Source organism: Leishmania panamensis (genome assembly GCF_000755165.1).
Source record: "Leishmania panamensis strain MHOM/PA/94/PSC-1 chromosome 14 sequence".
NCBI lineage: Eukaryota > Euglenozoa > Kinetoplastea > Trypanosomatida > Trypanosomatidae > Leishmania > Leishmania panamensis.
In genome coordinates, this window is record NC_025859.1 from 399160 (window position 1) to 419848 (window position 20689).

At 57.1% G+C, this 20689-nt stretch overlaps 2 protein-coding genes across 2 annotated transcripts; both read left to right on the forward strand.

Moving 5' to 3' along the window:
- Positions 1 to 60: 60 nt before the first annotated feature.
- LPMP_141040 (dynein heavy chain, putative) lies at positions 61 to 12864 on the forward strand (the record flags this gene model as incomplete). Its single annotated transcript, XM_010699033.1, has 1 exon — positions 61 to 12864. One exon carries the CDS (start codon positions 61 to 63, stop codon positions 12862 to 12864), a length of 12804 nt encoding a protein of 4267 aa, XP_010697335.1.
- A 2607-nt stretch (positions 12865 to 15471) lies between these two features.
- LPMP_141050 (protein kinase, putative) lies at positions 15472 to 18555 on the forward strand (the record flags this gene model as incomplete). The annotated part of the gene is made up of 1 exon (XM_010699034.1): positions 15472 to 18555. One exon carries the CDS (start codon positions 15472 to 15474, stop codon positions 18553 to 18555), a length of 3084 nt encoding a protein of 1027 aa, XP_010697336.1.
- Between the last annotated feature and the right edge of the window lie 2134 nt (positions 18556 to 20689).

The following is a 20689-nucleotide window of genomic DNA, read 5'->3' on the forward strand; positions in this document are numbered from 1 at the left end:
ATATGTGAAGGTGGACGAAGCGTTTGGCCATACACAATCGCACGGAGGCAATAGAGAAAAATGATGTCCACTAAGATCATACAAGAACTAAAAGAGTTGCCGTTGAATACAGTTGAAGATGCACAAAAGTTTTTCTGCATTACCGCTGATGTAAAACAGCAGGGTGTCACCCTTCCACCCATTAGCCATATGTTTTTCGCACGAGTTGACTCGGGCCTTCAATTTGAACCATACAACATTCGCACCATATGTCGTGACAATCGCCCGATGAACTACTACATTGTGACAAAGAATCATGTGATTCATGTCAATCGGCGTGATGGGGAGTACGACGTAGTGGTGCCCTTGGAGCAGTGGGTTTGCGAAGCAAAATGTTTCAGCAGAATCCGCAAAATAGCGTTTTTCAGAAACTACATTCTTCACAAAGCGCTCCGATGCCTCCTAGACAGCGCTCGGCGGGCAAAGTTTAGGAGAAACCGTGCCATTCTCTCAAAACGACTTTTGTTGGCGACACCGCCATTCCTAAATGACCTGATTACATTGCGGCGAAAAGTGTTCGATTTTCAATGGGCTCCAGTTATGGGAAACTTCCAAAAAGTTTGCTCTTTGCAAATTAGCGGTGAAAGAGGCAACGCCGCTGGGTTTTCAACTGACGAGTTTGTCAACATGCAGGACGACTACGCGAAATCGCTCCAGCGAAAATTCTCATCTGTGTTGCTCGATATTTTGAGCGTTGTTATCGAGCGCGTGAAAAGCGTCACACAGCTCGTCTCCACAATGCGGGTGGTTGAGAAATACCCGGGTGCTACTGGAAGTGTCAACAAAGATGTCACTGCAAAGGAGTTCCACAAGTATCAAATGGAACAAAAACGTCTGGTCGTCGATTACGAAAAGCTGCCGTCTTATATTCGTCTCGTGCATCATTTTCAACTCGAAAGCGTGTTTCAACAGGCATGTTCCACCTTTTTTAATTTGGAAAGCACCATGCGAAGACGAGTACAGAGTTTGCTTTGGCGGTTTCGAGTGGAATGCATAGTGGATGGTCAAAATACACTTTCTCTGTTTCCGTCAAAAGAGCAAGTTGTGGCATCAGTTGGCGGAGTTATGGACAAGTGCATCAATTCGCTCTGCGCTGCACCGACGTGCGTTGGATCTGAGGTGCTGAACGAGTTTACAGCTATGATTAAGTCAACATCTTTGCGCAGCGCGCTGCTTGGGGATGCCCTCATCTCCCTACACAAAAATGAAGTTCTCATGCTAATTGAGGTGGATTACGAGGAAGCAAAGAGCAAGCTGGCATTCTACAAGCCGCTTGTGGCTGTTTCGCAGTTTTTAGGCGAGTGGCGCGAGGTTTCGACCCGCTGGGACTTTATTTTGCCCACTGAAGATTCCCTTTTGGCAGCGATTACGGAGTCCGAAATTCGCGGCTACGCAACAAAGGCTTACAAAGCGCAGAGCGAAATATTGAAGCTATCGACTCGAACCTACGGTACTATTGTGGTCGAGTGTGATAACACACTGGATAAGCTGGTAAACCAGCTGAAAAGCGTTCTGACCGATATCGAAGCAGCCCTGGGGAAGCTTATCAAGTTGAATCTCCGTTACTTGAAGTCAGAGTGTGACTCATGGGTGGAAGAGCTCAGTCTTCCAGATATAGTCCTTGGTCAATTTATCAATTGGTATTTGAGGCTGCAGGATTCAGGGCCCACTTTCGACAAGTTCTCTAATAATGTGGCAGATTTACAGAATTTATATCGATTACAATCTGAGTTACGCGAAAAAGCCAACCCAGGCGTTATCAGTGAGGCGGAGGATTATTCGTCCTTATTGCGTGTCCCATTTCAGAGCGCAATAAGCGAGGCTCGAACATATTACTCTTCGACTTCTAGCAGGATCAAGGAAATGCTGCTTGCCGAGCACGCTCGTATCATCGAGTCCGTTACTAGCACGAAAAAGCGACTTGCACGGGAGTACGGCAATGAAAACACAGACAAAATTGGTGCATCAGTCAAACACAAGCTAGAGGCTATTCATGAGGGACTCGTGCAGGTTAATTGCGAGGCAAGACAGCTGGACGCGTATGCGCAAGTTTTGGAAATGGAGACGTTGAACTGGTTAGAGATTGCTGTTGCCGAGGACGAGCACCGAAAATTTGTGGAGCTGTGGAATGTGCACAAGGAAGCCACCGATTTGCGAAGCCGCCTTGATACGAAGGCTGTTGAAGAAATTGACGGTCAAGAGCTCAAGGATACAATAGTTTCACTGTTCCAGCGCGCATACAAGGCGCAAAAATGTACCCCAGGCGACGTTGCCGATAATTTAGTGAAGTCACTTGCAGTCGAAAAAGCGAATGTTCCTGTGTACGTTGAATTGTGCAACCCAGCTTTGAAGGAAGAGCACTGGTCGAAACTCTTTGAGAGTACGGACATTCCACCCATTCCACCCACAAAGCGCACGCTGCGTTCCCTAGAAACAGCTGGTCTCATGGCCAACGAACACTCGGAAGCCCTGCGCGAGGTTGTTTCCAGTGCCGTCGGCATTTACGAGCTGGAGCAACAGCTCAAGAAGCTGCAGAAATACTGGGCGGGGCACTTGTTTGTGGTCGTTCCCTACGTCGGGCGGACCAACGCATTCGTCGTAGACGCTGTTGATGTTACTCTTGAGGAGCTCGAAGAGCAGCAGATCGTGGTGCAGACCTGCATCGCTTCCAAGTATGTTCCCCCCGTTCTGGCCGAAATGAAGGAATGGGAAGCCAAGCTTAGCCTGATCCACTCTGTTCTCGGGGAGTGGGTTGGGGTGCAGAAGACATGGATGTATTTGGAGTTCATCTTCACGAGTGACGATATTAAGCGCCAGCTTCCAGACGAGTCTCTTCTCTTTTCCTCTGCAGACCGCTTTTTCAGCTCCCTGATGAAGCGCTGCTCCGAAGACCCACACATGGCGCCGCTGTGTCTTGAAGGTAACGGCGACACTCTGAAGAAGCTGCAGAAATGCACTTACCAACTGGACTGTATTCAGAAGAAGATTGATGAGTATCTTGAGACAAAGCGTGTTGCATTCCCGAGGTTTTACTTTCTTTCCAATGACGAGCTGCTGTCAATTTTGTCCGACTCCCGCAACCCACTGGCGGTGCAGCCGCACCTGCAAAAATGTTTTGACAACATCAAGACGCTGATTTTCGCCGATGAAAAGACTATTGTGGCCATGCGGAGCTCTGAGGGCGAGGAGGTGACGTTCACGCATCCCATCAAGGTGATTGGCAACGTAGAGAGCTGGCTGAACGATGTCGAGCGCGCGATGCGGGCGACTCTATTTGATCGCCTGGCCACGTGCCTGCGCGCGTACACGACAGAACACCGAACAAAGTGGTTTTTTGAGCACCCCGCGCAGTGTGTGACGACAGTGGACCAAATCGTGTGGACCAGCGAGGTGGAGAGCGTCATCACGGAGACAGGCAGCGGCGATTCTTCCGCGTGGTCGTTGTATCAGGACCGCTTTGGCGCACAACTTCTCCAGACGGTGGAGCTTGTGAAGCTCTCTCTCACAGCATTGCAGCGCACTGTGGTGTCAAACCTTATAGTGGTTGATGTGCACTGCAGAGATGTCTGCGCGGAGCTGGCCACTACCTCCCCTGGCGCGGCGCTGCAGCCGTGCAGCTCATTGCTTGATTTTGGGTGGCAGAAACAGCTGCGGTTCTACTACGGCCTATCGACTAGCGTACATGGGGCCTGCGGCGCTGCAGAGACGGCCGACTGCTTTGTCCGGCACGGCGCGGCGGAGCTCCCCTACGGCTACGAGTACCTTGGCAACCAGCCGCGCCTCGTCATCACTCCTCTTACAGAGCGCGCCTTCTTGACGTGCACGGCGGCGCTGCACATGCAGAAGGGAGCTGCGCCTCAGGGTCCGGCCGGAACCGGCAAGACCGAGTCTGTCAAGGATTTGGGCAAGGCTCTTGCTCGAACGGTGGTTGTGTTCAACTGTTCCGACGGTCTCGACTACCGTATGATGAGTCAAATGTTCGCAGGACTGGCGCAGGCTGGCGCGTGGGCGTGCTTTGATGAGTTTAACCGAATCGAGCTCGAAGTACTCTCTGTGGTGGCTCAACAGATGCTCGATATCACCACTGCCATCACGCAGAGACAGACGTTCATGAAGTTTGAGGGTCACAACATCAAGCTACATATCAACTTTGGCGTATTCATCACCATGAACCCCGGCTACGCCGGCCGCACGGAGCTCCCCGACAACCTCAAGGCTCTCTTTCGACCCGTGTGCATGATGATTCCGAACTATGCCCTCATTGCCGAGATTATGTTCTACGCCGAGGGCTACGGCAAGGCGCAGTCACTCGCAGCCAAGATGATTCGTCTCTACTCATTGGCGTCGCAACAGTTGTCCAAGCAGGATCACTACGACTTTGGCATGCGCGCGGTCAAGAGCATTCTTGTCCTCGCTGGCCGACTGAAGCGCGCGGACCCGGATTCTGATGAAGAGCTGCTGCTGGTGCGTGCCATTCGCGAGGCTAACTTGCCCAAATTCCTTGTGGACGATCGTCACCTCTTCACGGCCCTGCTGCAGGATTTCTTCCCTGCTATCATGGACGTGTCGCCGGCGCCGGTGAGCGAGCTTATCCTCGACGAGGCGGAGTGCGTCTTGATGGAGGAACTTGTGCCGACGTCCCCGTCCAACCCTGAAACTCGGATGCGGCTGCAGCCCACGGAGAGGCTACTCTGCAAAACGCAGCAGCTGTTTGACACGCTCATGACTCGCCACGGACTGATGCTGGTGGGCCACACCATGACCGGCAAGACCACGGTGCGCGACACGCTTGCATCGGTGTTGACACGCCTTGGCCGAGTACTGGACACGACCCCTACCGCTGGAGTCGAGGGTAACGATCGTGGCAGCGACCACCCAGGTCTCGGAGGTGGACTGGCCACGGCGCGGAAGCACCGGATTGCCGCTGCCCTGCGTGCCCTCGATGCACGGTGCCAGTCGTACTTCACCGCCACCTACTCCACAGTCTGCAACCCAAAGGCCATTTCGATGACGGAGCTGTACGGCGACGTCAATCCTCTCACACGTGAGTGGCAGGACGGCGTCTTCTCTGCGATCGTACGCAAGCTCGTCAAGCTGAGCGCAGCACAGGACGGACGCGTGGCGACGCGGCACTGGGTCGTCTTCGATGGGCCGGTAGATGCCGTGTGGGTTGAGAACCTCAACACCGTGCTCGACGACAGCAAGATGCTCTGCCTCGTGAATGGGGAGCGTATTCGCATCCCCGACACGATCTCGCTCCTTTTCGAGGTACAGGACTTGCGTGTCGCATCGCCGGCTACGGTGTCGCGCTGCGGCATGGTCTACGTGGATGAAGAGTGCCTTGTCGACGGGTGGTCGCCGTTGCTGCAGAGCCTTTCCCAGACAGCCGCGCAGGAGCTCAGCGCCCGATGGCGTCACGACCGTTTCCTGCAGCTTTGCGAGTCACTCGTGCCGCCTCTGCTCCAGGTCGTTCGTGAGGAGTGCAAGGAGTACATCGGCACCTGTAACGCACAACTGGCGATGAACCTCTTCTACTTGATGAAGGCAGCGGTGCAGCAGCTCCAGGCAATGATCGAGGAGGATCGGCAAAAGGAGCAGCAGTATAAGCAAGATGACGCGGCCGAGCTTGCGTTAAACACCCACGCACCGCTGCAGTTAGCCAGCTCCGCGGTACGGCGCTATTCTCGCCGCCGCAGCTCGCGGGGCGCGCGCGCCGCTGTCCTCGTGCGCGGGGATTCCGTCTTCGATGCGCTGTTTGTGCAAAGCTGTGCCTGGGGCCTCGGCGGCAACCTGACAGAGTCCACGCGCGCACGTTTTGCAGCAGCGATGCTGCCACTAGTCCGAGAAGAGGCGCTCTACTTCCCCACGGACGCCGAGGCTGAGGGGTGTGGTGTGTTCGACTACGGAGTCGACTTTGAGACTGGCGACTGGCGACGATGGGCAGAGATGGTGCCAGAGTTTCACTACAACGCCAGCGCCTCCTACTTTGACCTCCTCGTGCCGACGGAGCAAACGGCCGTGCTGCAGTATCTATTGCACAGCGCCACAACGACCCACCATCATACACTGCTCAATGGCTTGACGGGCACCGGCAAGTCGTCCACAGTAAACAGTTACCTGCTGCAGACGCTGCACACAGAGGATGTCGCGAGCTCTATTGCAGCCTTCCGCTTCACACTGTCTGCCCAGACTTCCGCGCAGGCGCTGCAAAACACGATTGAGATGAAGCTAACGCGGCGCAAAGGCGACCACGAGTTTGGCGCTCTGCCCGGTAAGACCATGATGGTCGCCGTCATCGACGACTGCAATGTGCCGCAGCTGGAAGAATATGGGGCGGCGCCGCCGGTGGAGCTGCTGCGGCAGATGATTACGCAGGGCGGCTTCTACGACCGCAAGCGACTCTTCTTCAAGGAGGTGGTACAGACGATGCTGATAGCATGCTGTGGCGAGCCAGGCGGCGGCAAGAACGAGATGACGCCTCGTTTCACATCGAAGCTGCTCTGCTTCTGCGCCCCTCAGCTGACGGAGATATCGATGAAGTCCATCTTCTCCGCCATCTTGAAGGGTTTCTTCTACGCACGCGGCTTTGCGACCGAGGTGGCTGCGCTGGCGGACGCTGTCGTCGACAGCACGCTTGAAGCATATCGCCGCATTGCGGTGGAGTGCCTGCCCACCCCAGACAAGACACACTGCACCTTCAACTTGCGCGATGTTAGCAAAGTGTTTCAGGGTATTTTGCAGATCAAGCCTGCTCACTGCGCATCCCCTAAGGCCCTCGTTGACCTCTGGAGTCACGAGGCGTCGCGCGTTTTCCACGATCGCCTAATCGACGACACCGATCGTGACTGGTGGTGGCACTGCTGTGCCGAGGTGATCGAGAAGCATTTCTGCGGTAACGTCACGACCGCCAACGCAGACGCGGCCGACATAGACGAGGCGCTGCCCACCCCGGATCCTGCACAGCTCGCGACCGTCTTGTACGGCGCCTGGGTCAACCGTGATTATCAACGCATCGGCCAAGAAACGTCGCTGCAGGCGGTGGCGCAGCAGCACCTGGCCGAGTACAATACTCAGAGCACCACATCCATGAATTTGGTCTTCTTCGACCAGGCAGTTCAGCACTTGTCTCGCATCTGCCGCATTGTGAGTCAGCCGCGCGGCCATGCATTGCTCGTCGGCGTTGGCGGAAGCGGCCGCTCCTCGCTCTGCCGTCTCGCCGCCTGTATGATGAATATGGATGTTCAAACGGTTCACATCGCGCGCAACTACGGCATCGCAGAGTTCCGGGACGAGGTGCGGAAGGTACTGCTAGACAGCGGCGCACGGGGCAAGGAGGTGGTTTTTCTCATCTCGGACTCGCAGCTGGTGCATAGCGAGATGTTGGAGGACATTAGCAGCCTTCTTAACACTGGCGAGGTGCCGGGTATGATGGGACTGGAGGACATGGAGACGATTGTGCGATGCTGCCGCGAGGCGTCGCTTGCTTCCAATCGCCCCGATACACGCACCAGCGTGTACGAGTACTTCGTCTCACAGTGCCGCGAGCGGTTTCACCTGTGCCTGTGCATGTCTCCCATGAGCGGCGTCTTCCGTGACCGGCTGCGCATGTTTCCTGCGCTGGTGAACTGCACTACGATTGACTGGTTCTCGGAGTGGCCGCAGGAGGCACTCCGCGCCGTGGCGCAGTCGACGCTGTCGAGTGCTTCACAAGACGGCGCCGCGGGGGTCGGTATAGACAAGCTGAGCGTCCTCATGGTCTTCCTGCAGTCCACCGTCAAGGACGCGGCGGAGCGGCTGTACGCGCAGTATCGACGACGCACCCATGTGACCCCGACCAGCTACTTGGCCGTGCTGACACTATACAATACGATGTATCAGCAACTGCGGCGCGACCTGCAGGCCAGTGCCAGTCGCTACCGCAATGGACTGGAGAAGCTAGACACGGCAAACGCGACGATTGCGCAGCTGCAACAGCAGATCCGCGAGATGCAGCCTGGCCTGGCAGCTGCTGCAAAGCAGGTGGAGGAGCAGAAGAAGACCCTGGCTATGGAGCAGCTCGAGGCGAATCAGATGAAGGAGGCGCAGTCCAAGGAGGAGGCGGCGGCGCAGCAGCTCATGAATGAGGCGGAGTTGATCCGCCGCGAGTGTGAGGAGGGGCTGCAACACGCGTTGCCGGCCCTCGAGGCAGCCAAGCAGGCTCTTGAGACGCTAAGCGCGAAGGATATCCAAGAGATCAAAACGTTTACGACGCCGCCGAGCAATGTGGAAAAGACGATGAATGCCGTGCTTGTTCTGCTGGGCGAGAAGGATGGCTGGGCAAGTGCGAAGACGTGTCTCGGCAAGTTCGACTTCATCTCCCGCTTGACAGGGTACCCACGTGATTCCATCGCCCCCTCGTGCATCCGAAGGCTCTCTCTATTCCTGCAGGATCCGGACTTTGTGCCGGACGTCATCGAGAAGACGTCGCTGCCATGCCGATCCATGTGCATGTGGGTCCATGCCATGTACAAGTACTACTTCGTCGCCAAGGAAGTTGCACCGAAGCGGGCGCGGCTGACGGATGCAGAGAGGAAGGTGGAGGTGGCCCACAAAGAGCTGCGGTCGAAGCAGGTGGCTTTGCAGAAGGTGCTCGACCGCATTACCGCCCTACAGGATGCTGCTGCTGCGGCACAGGAAAAGGCGAACCATTTCCAGCGGCAAATGGAAATCGCCATGGCACGACTCGCGCGCGCCGATCAGCTTATCTCTGGACTCGCCTCCGAGCGTGTGCGTTGGAAGGCGGCACTGGTGAAGGTGGAGACGCAGCTGGGCTGCGTGGAGGGTACTGCAGCACTGGCCGCCGGCTCTGTGGGCTACCTCGGCCCCTTCCCACTGGACTACCGAGAGGTGCTAGTGGAGCGGTGGCGTTCGCAATGCGTGACGCTGGACATTCCCTTCGACGCCACCTATTCCCTCGAGAGCATCGAGGCGGAGGCGACGGTGCAGCAGTGGGCGCTACAGTCACTGCCGCGTGACACGTACTCCATCCAGAACGCTACGATCCTTCACCGGACGACGCAGTGCTGCTACATGATCGATCCACAGGGACAAGCGAATGCGTTTGTGCGTAAACTGAAGCGCAGTCGCTCAAGCGGCGCTGCAGGCCTGCTGCAGCTGAAACTGAACAGTCCGAACTTCATGCGGCAGATAGAAAACGCCGTACAGAAGGGACAGGTGGTGCTTCTTGAGGATGTTGGCGAGACACTCGACGCAGCGCTCGATCCGGTTCTGCTAAAGCAGGTGCGCCGCGTGGCTGGCCGCGATGTTGTCACACTTGGCGACCGCGAGGTCACCTACGACGACCGTTTCCAGCTGTACATTACGACGAAGCTCGCGAACCCGATACTAACGCCTGAACTGCAGGTGAAGCTGACAGTGATCGACTTCACGGTAACGCGAGAGGGGTTGGAGGAGCAGCTGTTAGCCGACATCGTCGGCTCAGAGCGGGAGTCGCTCCAGCAACGCGGTGACCGCTGTGTCATCTCGATCGCGGCGAGTCGCGAGGAAATTGCGGCACTCGAGGCCCAGGTGCTGCAGCAGCTGAGCGACGCCACTGGTGACGTCCTGGACAATGTCGAGCTCATCCAGGTGCTGCAGACCTCGAAGGCCACATCCGAGAAAATCGCTGTCGAGCTGGCCGCGGTGGAAGAGACGAACAAGACAATCAACCTCACCCGTGACGTGTACCGCCCGCTGGCGGTGCGTGGGTCTCTGCTGTACGGCGCGATTACCCAGATGGCCAAAGTAGATCCCATGTACGACTACTCGCTGCCATTTTTCAAGAACCTGGTCGTCTCCGTCTTGGTCAGCACGCGGCGCGCGTGGTTGCAGTCGCAGCAACAGCATCACCAGTCCTCGATTTCCACCTCGTCCATGGTTCTCGGCAACGGCAACTTCAACGGGAGAGAGGCACAGGGCTGCCACGTGGGCCCTTTGCTGACAGACGGCAACGGTGGCCTGCCTGGCGCGAACGCTGAGGAGGAAGAAGAGGCTGTCGCAGCGATGTCCAAGTCAGAGGTGGAGACGCGCGTCGTGCTGCTCGTGGAGGAGGTGACGTGGACGAGCTACCGTGTTCTGTGCCGCGGCCTCTTCGGCACCCACAAGCTGCTCTTCAGTTTTGTATTGGCAACGACGCTGCTGCGCGGCATGGGTCAAGTGACGAAGGAGGAGTGGGATTTGTTTCTCTGCGGCGGAGCAGGGCAAACGCTGCCGCCGGCCTTTGCAGCCGCCAACGGAGAGGGCAGCGACGGCATGACGGTACAGCGCCCCGGCTACTTGTCAAGTGGAACGTGGGTGAACTTTGGCGCCATTTGTGGCCTCGAGGCCTTTGCCGAGGTGTGCAAAACCTTCATCGCATCGCTGGCGGACGCTTCTGACCACAGCGGCGCGGATCTTTCTGGCGACGGGCCGCTGTCGTGGACGTCGTGGTTTACTGAGACCTACGGGGCGGAGGTGCTGACTCGGCTGCCGACGTCACTGGCTCGACTGTCGCTGTGGCACCGTGTGATGGCCGTGAAGATCCTTCGGCCAAACAAGCTCCACTACATGGCGGCTCAGCTCGTTGCAGACACGCTGGGGCAGCGCTACACCATTGCACCTCCCTTTGACCTTGAGGAGGCGTTCCTGGACAGCACCAAGATGACACCGATCATCTTTATCCTCTCCGCCGGCGCCGACCCGACCTCACTGTTCGTCAGCTTCGCTGAGGAGCGCGGTTTTGCTGGGCGCAAGTACATGCTTTCCCTCGGCCAGGATCAAGATGTGCGTGCCACGCAGATGATCCGGGACGGGCAGCGCGAGGGCGCATGGGTATACCTGCAGAATTGCCATGTGTACGCATCATGGATGCCGCAGCTGCAGGTGCTTGTCGAGAGCATGAACCCGAATGAGATACACGCGGACTTCCGACTCTGGCTGACCAGCAACCCATCGCCGAGCTTCCCTCCGCTGGTGCTGCAGGCAGGCCTGAAGCTCACGCAGGAGCCACCGATGGGTTTACGAGGAAAGGTGCTGCACACTCTGCACAGCGCCGTGGTGGCGGATGTTTGGGCCGCTGCCGCTGCTGCTGCCACGGACGTCGGGAACGTCGACGCCAACGACACGTCCGACTCTGCGACGCCGCTGGTTGGCTTGCGAAGCGGACAGCCCTCCCCCGAGCTACAGCGACTTGTCTGGACACTCGCGTTCTACCACGGTACTCTTATGGAGCGGCGGCGCTATCGCCCGCTCGGGTGGAACATTGCCTATGACTGGGGCATGGCAGACTTTGAAGCAGGGCTGGCAACGCTGCGGACGGCTCTTGCTCGCTGCAAAGATGGCGGTGCAGGCGCCGCCACAGGTCAGCCGACGGAGGAGCTGTGCTACATGCTGGGCACGATCGACTTCGGCGGCCGTGTGACGGACGAGTGGGATGCGCTGTGCCTGCAGGTTCTGACGCGCCGCTTCTTCGACGTGGATGCGCCAGGGACAACGTCGCAGCAAGAGTCATCGCAGGATGCCATCATGCCACCTCCGTTCCCCAAGGATGGTGTCGCGTACGCGGAGCTGTCGCAACTCGCCGAGGCTGCCTTTGCCACTGGCCGGGTAAGCCGAGAGGATGGCGAGAGGGAGGAGGACAACGGGGAGAGTCCTGCTCGCTTCGGCTTGCACGACAACGCCACTCTCTCGGTGGAGCAACAGCTCTCATTGGGTCTTGTCGACGCGCTTGTCTCGATGAATGCCGGCGGGACTGTAGCTGGCACGACTGGTACGCAGCGTGGTAGCGTCAGTGACAGCGCCAGTGGAGACCACGGCAAGGACGACACCAAGGCGAGTGACGGCGGAGAGACAGAGAATCCTGTTGCTTACGTGGCCCGAAAGTTGTTGGCGCAGCTGCCCCCTTTGCTGCCTCGCAAGGAGGCCGTGCTGGGCAGCATAACGTCGCCCACCAAAAGCGCCACAAGGACCACGGTCAGCGCAGTGGCGGACCCCGCGCCGTTGCAAACCTTGCTTTCCCATGAGACGGACCTGTACAACCGCCTTCTGTCCACCATGCAGAGCTCGTTGGCAGAGTTGATTCGCGCTCTCAAGGGTGAGGTGGTCGTGACGTTGCAGCTGGAGCTAATGTTGCAGCGGCTGGCTTTCAACCAGGTGCCGGAGGCGTGGACACAGGTCGGCTACCTAACCCTCAAGCCGCTCGGCTCCTTCATGGAGGATCTCCTGCGTCGGGTACACTTCATGCGGCGCTGGGGCGAGGCTGGGCCACCACCGAACTTCTGGCTCTCCGGTGTCTTCTTCCCTCAAGGCTTCGTGACAGCGCTATTACAAGCGCGGAGCCGAGCGCTGCAGGTACCCATAGACTCCCTGCAGTTGCGCTTCCGCGCTCTGGCACCGAGTGAGGCGGCCGAGGTGTTGGGTCTGATGACTGCCTACGAAGCGGGCACCGACGACAAGGCGTGGGCCGTGGTCGGCGCCTACGTGAGTGGCCTCTACCTTGAGGGTTGCGGGTGGGATGCGGCACGCGGCGGGCTCGTGGAGGCCGCTCCGGGCGCCCTCACGGTGGAGTTGCCCACGATCCACTTCGAGCCTGTCATGACGTCGGAGTCGGCCGCCAAGGACTTCAACGCATCCGCGGCGGCCACATACGTGTGTCCCCTCTACAAGGTGCGCACGCGCGCCGGCACCCTGTCCACGACCGGTGTCTCCACCAACTACGTGACCAGTGTGACGCTGCCGTCACTCGACAGCGTTCCAGGCGACCACTGGACGTTGCGCGGCGTGGCCGCTCTCTGCGCTTTGGATGATTAGTGACGATGATGCGGTGTGCACTCCAACCAAGGAGGAAACAGAGAGTGCGCCGTGAGTCACTCCGTTACGATCTCTACTGGTGTGCTCAGCTCACCGGCAGGTGTGGCGGGGACCTCAGGTGGACACTTGACGAAGACGTCTTGTGCACTTTGGAGTGGCCGCACAACCGTAGCTAACAGCGCAAAGGGAGGGAGCGGGGGGGGGGTGCGTGGCGGACGGTGACTGAGGCGCGCGCTCTCTCTGTCTGAGCGCTTCTTCGTTTTGTCGCCTCTCTTTCCTCCTCGTCTCTTTGCTCGTTTGGGGGTGTGTGAACTCGTTGGCTGTGTGTGTGTGCGTACGTCTCTCTCACATACGCCACTGTTTCCCTCCTTTTCGGCCACCTTCTTGTGGATCCCTCCTGTGGACGCTTTCTTCTTTTTCGCTTTGGTATCCGGCGCTGTCGCTGGTGGAGGCTTTGTGTTGGTGGGCCCACATTACCGCTGTGTGGGTCTGCTGTGCCCCTGTTGGTGGTGGTGGTGGTGGCCCTTGGCTTCTTTGTACAACTTCTGCCCTCTCCCTCCTCTCCTCCTCACCCGCCCCGTACGGAGGGTGCTCTTTTTGTTGTTAGTGTCGCGTGTATTCGTGTCATGCAGCACACCGTCTCTGCTCCTTCCGTCTTGCGTGCTTGGATTTTGGGGGTTTTCACTCGCTGATTTGGTGTGTGTGTGTGTGTGTGTCTTTTCTCTGCCTGTCTCTCGTTGCTAGACTTTTTTTTCCTGTTGCTTCTTTGGGGCTTCTATTTTGCTGTCGTTGCCGACATAACACTTTGTCTCATCGTGTAGGGGAGGTGGAGACCACTACCACCTCCCCTCCCTCTTCCCTCACACCCACGTAGAGCTCATTTCTCTTTGCCTCTCCACCCCCCTCACCTGCTCTCTGAAAGCGGCACCACCCCCCTCGTCCTCTGGTGAAGTTATGTACAGTAGCACCCAGCCATCCACCCAATGTAGCGCGTGCTTCCACCACTTTCCTTCGAAGCAAACAAGCCCCCCCCCCAAACAAAGATGAATACATAATAGTAATAATGGGGATGCGAGACGAGCAGCAGAGGAAGAGAATCGAGCACACTTCCCTCTCCCTTTCTCCGAACCCACACGAGTACTGCAATAAGGCGTCTACTAAGCGGTCCTCGTAACTGATGCGCCTTTGGACACGCCTTTTGCTTCTGTGCGCTCAGCAGAGCAAGCACCGTCAGCTTCATGTGAGAGATATGTGCATGGGTGCCCAGCCACGCACGTGTGCCGTGGGCCATTGTAGTCTTCTACTCTTTCTCCCCCCCTCTCTCTCTCATCTTGCTGTCTTCACCCACCAGTGTGTACATATGTAGAAGCGAAGGAAAAAAAATTGAAAACCAATAGCCAAAGCACACCTACACACACACATCTACAGCGTTGACGTGTCACTCCCCCTCTTTCTGTCTCCTCCTTTCTCTCACCCACGTCCCTTTCCGACAGGCCACCTCCTACTCGCTCTTCCCGTTCCAGCGGCAGCCCCCCCCTCCCCCCGCAACAACAACAAAAAGAAAGGAGAGCAGAGAGCAGAATATACACGAGCATCAACAGTGACGATAACAATACTCTCTCACGGGTGGGTTGCGTCTCTCTCTCTCTCCACTCCTCATTTTTTCTCCTTTTCCTTGCCCCTCCCTCTCTCTCTCCGTCCGCCTTCTTGCTCTCCTGAAGGGGCTTCGCCGTGTGTCTCTCGGCTTCCTCTCTCCCAATTTCCCTCGTTCGCACAATTTTCTTTCCTGACGTTGGGACTGCTGGCCATCCACCCACCACCACCCACTATCACCCACTATCCCTGTGCCTCTCCATAGTGTCCCCCCTTTTCTTTTTTTTTTCTGGTCTTGTTTCGGCATCGTTGACTCGCGTGTTGTGCTTCGTTATATTTGCTGCCTCGTCTTTTTTTTCTTCTGCTTTGGCTCACACGTTTGTACGTTTTCTGTGGACGTTTTCCCTCTCGGTTTCCCCTGTGCCTTTTGTGTGCTGCCAGTGCGTGTGCGTGTGTGTGTGTAAGTGTGTCGGCAAAGGCCTCGACAGCGCTCTTGGGCTTGATTGTTTCCCTCTGTCTTTCTCAAGTAAATATTGCCTCCTCCCTCCCCTCTTCCCCCCTCTCTTTCTCCCTTCTACCCCTTCCACCCCTTTTCGACTTTCCTTCACTAGAGAGCACGACGAGAAGGTCAACGAGAGTCCGAGGCTGAGGCCGAAACAAAAAAAAGAGGAAGGAAGGAAGGAGGGCGTGGTATAGCTTCACGTCCACATCATCTCGCTTCTTCAAAGATACCCACAAACACACCACACATTCTCTCTCTTTCTCTCTGTGTGGGTGTTTATATGCCCCCCCTCCCGGGTTGCAGTCGGTGCACGTTCCTGGTGTAAGTCGCGCTCAAAAGCACGGCGACGATCACCACCACACCGAATACCTAAGAAATTCGACCGCAGGTAAATACAGCAGCGAGTCGACCAACTAGGCGTTGTTGGACAAAGGTGAAATAGATTGAGTTTCAAGGGGCGTAGTGGCGCTGCTTTGGAGATCACTGCCACGGGGCAGCAGCGAAGGAAGAGGATGAGCTCTAATCAAACGGCCGCAGCGTCTCTGGGGAGCGGTGCGTACACCGCTAGCAAGCGCTCTGCTCGAAACGTGTTACCAGCGAGATCCGCCGCAACGACTTCTACCGTTACTGACGGCCTGACTTTTAAGGGGAGTGGCGCGGCGGCCAGCCAAGCGTCGACCACCACCCGACCCTCGTACCCTGATGGTGCTACCGCGAACGGCACCAGCCACTACCACCACAGCAGCGGGGTCGAGGACAACGTCAACACCGCTAACGGCAGCAGGGATGAGCCGAAGAGCAATACTGACAGCAGCACCTCCGGCAGTGCTGCTGCGACCACCGAGTCTGTCATTGAGGAACTCAAGGCTCTCGCCAAGTCGATGCTGGAGGCGACGAACGCGGCACGGCGCCGCACAAGCTCGATCGAGCAGCGAAACTCATACGAGGCTCTCATGCACGCCATTGAGAACCGCGTGAATGCCGATGCAAGCACCACCACTAGTAACGAGGATAGAGACGCGACGGCTTTCACCGGCGCCTACACAGGAGCACCCACGACGGTGGCCACCGCGCCCAAGCACGTTGATCCCATTTCGCCTAACTGCGTTTCACAATTGGAGCGGCTCTCGGGACATCTCATGGAGCAGCTGACCGACATTCCAGCCGCGCTATCGCCCGGGAGTGGTGTGAAGCAGCAGTCGCAGCAACTCCCACCGACACAGCTAAAAAAATTCGGAAAGGAAGAGTTGGCGGCGGGAGCAGTGAAGACGGACGCGACCGTGCGCGGCAAGCAGGAGCCTGCGGTGTCCTCACAGCAGAAGCAACATCAGCAGCGTCAGCGTGCGGATGTGAAGCACCATGCCGAGGTGGAGGAAGTCGGCGCGGAGGAGGAGAATGAAGAGGGTCCAGACGAAGGCAACGGTGCGCAGGTGCAGTCTTTGGCAGTGTTGCGCTCGCAACCGCCAATAATGCGACGCCGTACTCCCACTACGGCACTCGAGGCAGACGAGGACGAGGAGGATGATGACGGTGCTGCTTACGACGGAGTCAAGACCCAGGTGCTCTTCAAACCGGTCAATCGTGCCGCGTACCGCGAGGTGGTGGCCTCGACCTGGAAACCGGAGGGCTTGACTCGCCGCATCAGTGCCACCGGTAGTGGCGGTCGGCAGCACCACAATAGCAACAGAAGCCGCAGTGCAAGTGAGCTCAAGGACAGTCCCCGTCATCCAAACTCGGGTGACGACGATGATGAGGCGATTATGACGGTGGCGACTCGCAACAAGGCAGACAGGACGGCTGGGCAGAAGGCGGTGTCTATGAAGGTGTATCGTGTCCCCTCGTTCCCGTACGGCGGTGGTGTGACGGAGAAGCAGGCTCGGCTCCTACAGCGACTGTTCGACGAGTGCATCCACAACGGCGAGCACCTCAGCTCCAACGCCACTGGACCTGTTCTCATTACGAAGCGTGATTTCGACTCGTGCAGGTACGATGAGGTCCCTGTGGCGAGCGCGCAGCGGGACATGACATCCTTCCAGCCAAGGTCGCCCTACGAGTTTGTTGTCGAGGTAGAGCGCGACGTTCGCTTCGACGCTGTCAAATCCCGCGAGGAGCGTCGCCATCGCTTTCGGCAGCTTGTGCGCGAAAACCGCGCGCCAGCCACGATGGGTACTTTTAACCTTCGCGTCATCATGGACCCATTCAAAACTGGCTTTGAGGAGGAGAAGAACTTCCCAATCGTACCCGGAACCGTCATTGCTGGTCGCTACGAGATCATTCAGATGTTGGGCAAGGCTACCTTCAGTCGTGCGGTGCGCTGCTACGATCTACAGGACCCGATCTACGACGATGAAGAGGACGATGGGGAGGAATACGAGAGCGATGCCGATGGTGACGATGAGCACGGTGCCTCTGCCTTGCCGACAGATAAGGCCGAGGATGCGGCTTGCACAGACAAGACAGGTGCGACTACCTCCTCTTGCAAGGAGTTGGACGCCGCAACCACGACCAACACTAGTAAGCGACATCGCAAGGCTGACCCCACCGTGACGACCTCACGACTCGAGTGCGAGCGCAAGCGCAAGATTCTGGGCTACGGCCAAGTTTGTCTGAAGATTATCAACAATACGAAGGACTTCTTTGACCAGTCACTGGATGAGATACGGCTGTTGACACTGCTGAACCGCCAGAAGGACCCCGATGATGCGCATATCGTCCGGCTCATCGACGCCTTCTACTACAAGGAGCATATCATGCTCGTGACGGAGCTGCTACGCGAAACTTTGTACGACTACGGCAAGTACAACCGAGAGGAGGAGGAGGAATTCTACTTCACCGTTCCTCGCCTGCGCCTGCTGACGCGGCAGATTGTCGAGGCGCTAACTTACGTGCACTCCCTCAACCTCATTCACACTGACCTGAAGCCGGAGAACATCATGTTTGTCTCCTACAGCCGCTGCATCGTCAAGGTAATTGACTTTGGCAGCAGCTGCTTCCTCAGCGACCACCTCAGCTCCTACATCCAGAGCCGCAGCTACCGGGCTCCAGAGGTGGTGCTGGGCTGCGACTACGACGGCCGAATTGACGTGTGGTCGCTTGGCGCGATTTTGGTAGAGATGGTCACTGGCGACGTGCTGTTCACCTCGGATACCGTGCCGGAGATGCTGGCGCGCATTGTATACGTCTGCGGCACGCCGTTCCCGCGGCGGATGCTGTGGGAAGGTCGCCACACAAGCGACTACATCAACAAGTTTGGGTGCATCTATGAGTACGGCGGCTGCTCAGATGGGCAGCGGGACCACCCCGAGAAGGGTGACACCGACGATGGGGAGGAGCCGTACTGCCTTTACACGCCACTCCCGACAATGGCGCCGCACACATGCGCATCTCCGAGAAAATCACGAGCTGCAGCGACACCGCTGCCGCCACGGACGGAGACGGCCCCGTACAGTGTCTTGCGCGAGAAGCTAGCCGCTGCGAACATGGTGGATCCGGAGTTCATTGCGTTTGTGGAGGCGTGCTTGATGCTTGACCACAAGAAGAGGCCGACGAGTGCGGAGCTGCTAGAGCACCCCTTCATCAGGGATGTAAAGGTGTGAGCCAGGGAGAGAGGAACAAGAGGCACAAGGAATGAGAAAGCGAGTAGGAACGGAAGAGAGGATTGACAGTCTTACCTGTGCTGCCTGGCCGATTTTCTCGTTTTCTCTTTGCCCTTCTTCCGCCTCTGTGCTGGTGCTCGCCTCTCTCTCAGGTTGTCTTTTCTCGGAGTGGGAGTGCCGCTGCCTGTCTGTCTCCGCGTGTAGTTGCCCTCTACCCCCTCCCCTTCGCAGTGTTCTCGGCGCGCAAGGGCATCACTGACAGCAAGTGAAGGGGCAAAAATAGAGAGTAAAGTCTCGCGTGCCTCTCTTTTGTTTCAGCTTCTCTTACCTGTGTTTTTGGTCATTACGCGCTCGCTCTCGTCGTGCATTTAACACCTTTTGCTGTCAATCCCTCTCTTCCCCCTTCCCTTACGGTGCTGCGTGTGCGTCCATAAGACATCACCGCTCACTTCCGCCACCTTTTCACCAACTCTCATGTTTTTTTTCCTTTTATTTGTTTATTTCTTTGTTGAGAGTGAGTACTCTCTTCCAACGGGGAGGAGGTGGCCGACGCATGTGACCCAGCAACAAAGATGCCAAGCTCACTATCACCAACTCAACGAGGCCAGGCCCCCTCCTCTTCCCTTTTCGTTCTTCAGCTTTGCGACTTTTCTCTCGCTGCGTGGTGCTACGTTGTTCACGATTTTTTTTTTTTACTCTTCGCTTGCTTTCTTCCTGCCTTCGGGTTCTGTTCGCTGTGCGCGTGCTGTGCGCTCCCCCCACCCCTAACCTTTCCTCGTTGCCTTCAGGCGATCATTTTTATTCTCCTCTATTTGTCTTAGAGTTGTTGTAGGTAAGGATGGTGCTCTGCCTCTTTTTCGTCGCTGGTCTCCTGCTTTCCTCGCCTTATCTCGTTCTCCTCGCACCACGTCTCATGACTTCCCTCATCTTTGTATTTTGTTTGTTTCTCAATGGGGTTTGGCAAGGCGCAGAGGCAATCCGGAGAGCGCATCGCCCCAGCGACTTGTCGCTGCTGGAGCGCCTTCACCTTCTTAGACATGTGGTTGTTGTGGATGGGGTGGCGTGCCCGTATGTTTGTGTGCTCTCTGGGCCGGTGTCCTGACCCTTCTTCCGGCTCTCTCTTACCTCCATCTCAGCATTTGCCCTTTTGTGCTTCGGTTTGCCTCGTTGAATGGCTGTCCCATGCCAAGGCTGTACTCCTGTGTGCGTGCGTCTGTGTGCATCTTTTCGATGTCTGCGTTTCAGGATTGCTGCTGGTGGTGTATGTGTGATCATCAGGGCCTGTCGAATGGTGTGTAGATGCGTGTGCTGAAGAAGAAGAGGAGGGGGAGGTGGGGGACTTACTCTTAGAAGATAAGTGTTGTGTGGAGAGCACTCAGAGTGCTGTTGTTGTTATTATTTTATTCCTATTCCGCCTCTTATTCCCCTCTCTTTGTGCGTGTACGTGGGCGAGGAGGGGTGCGTGCCCCTATCGGTGTATGGCTCTTTCTCAGGGATGGAAGAGAAAACGGTTGAGCAGTGACCCAGACTAAAATAGCGACGACGATCCACCAGGGCGATGCCCATTGCAGGTACGTGCGCCTCGTACAAGCTGAGGTGTGTGTTGCGCGCATCGTGGGCGAGGGTTGGCTGAGGCACCATGAACACATGCATGTGTGTGTGTGCGTGTGTGTCTAGCGAGTCGCCTTTCTTCCGCGTCCCCTCCCTTTTCTAGGTGAGGCACATTCTCTGGATGCAGAAAAGCGCCGTGAGCACCCCCAGAGAAGCAAGTAAATGGGCTGCATATTCTCCTCATTGCCCTTGAGCTTCATTTATTTCACAGGCATTCATGAGCCTCTTGTGGTTCGTGCCTTTAGTCTTTCCCTTTTACAGTTCTACCTCCTCCTCCTCCCTTGCTCCGTCTCTTCAATCTGGCCTGTTCCTGTGCTCCCCTCCGTCTGCCATGCGGAGTGCCTCACGTGCGCCCAGTTGTGCGACGATCAGTACAGAAAGCCAAAAAGCGAGAGAATGAGAAGGAGCGGTGCTACCATCAAAACCTTCGCTAATAAAACTAAATACAGCGGGTAGTTGAAGGGTTCGCTTCTTCTTCCCCCCCCCCCCCACCACACACACACACAACCAACACACACACAAC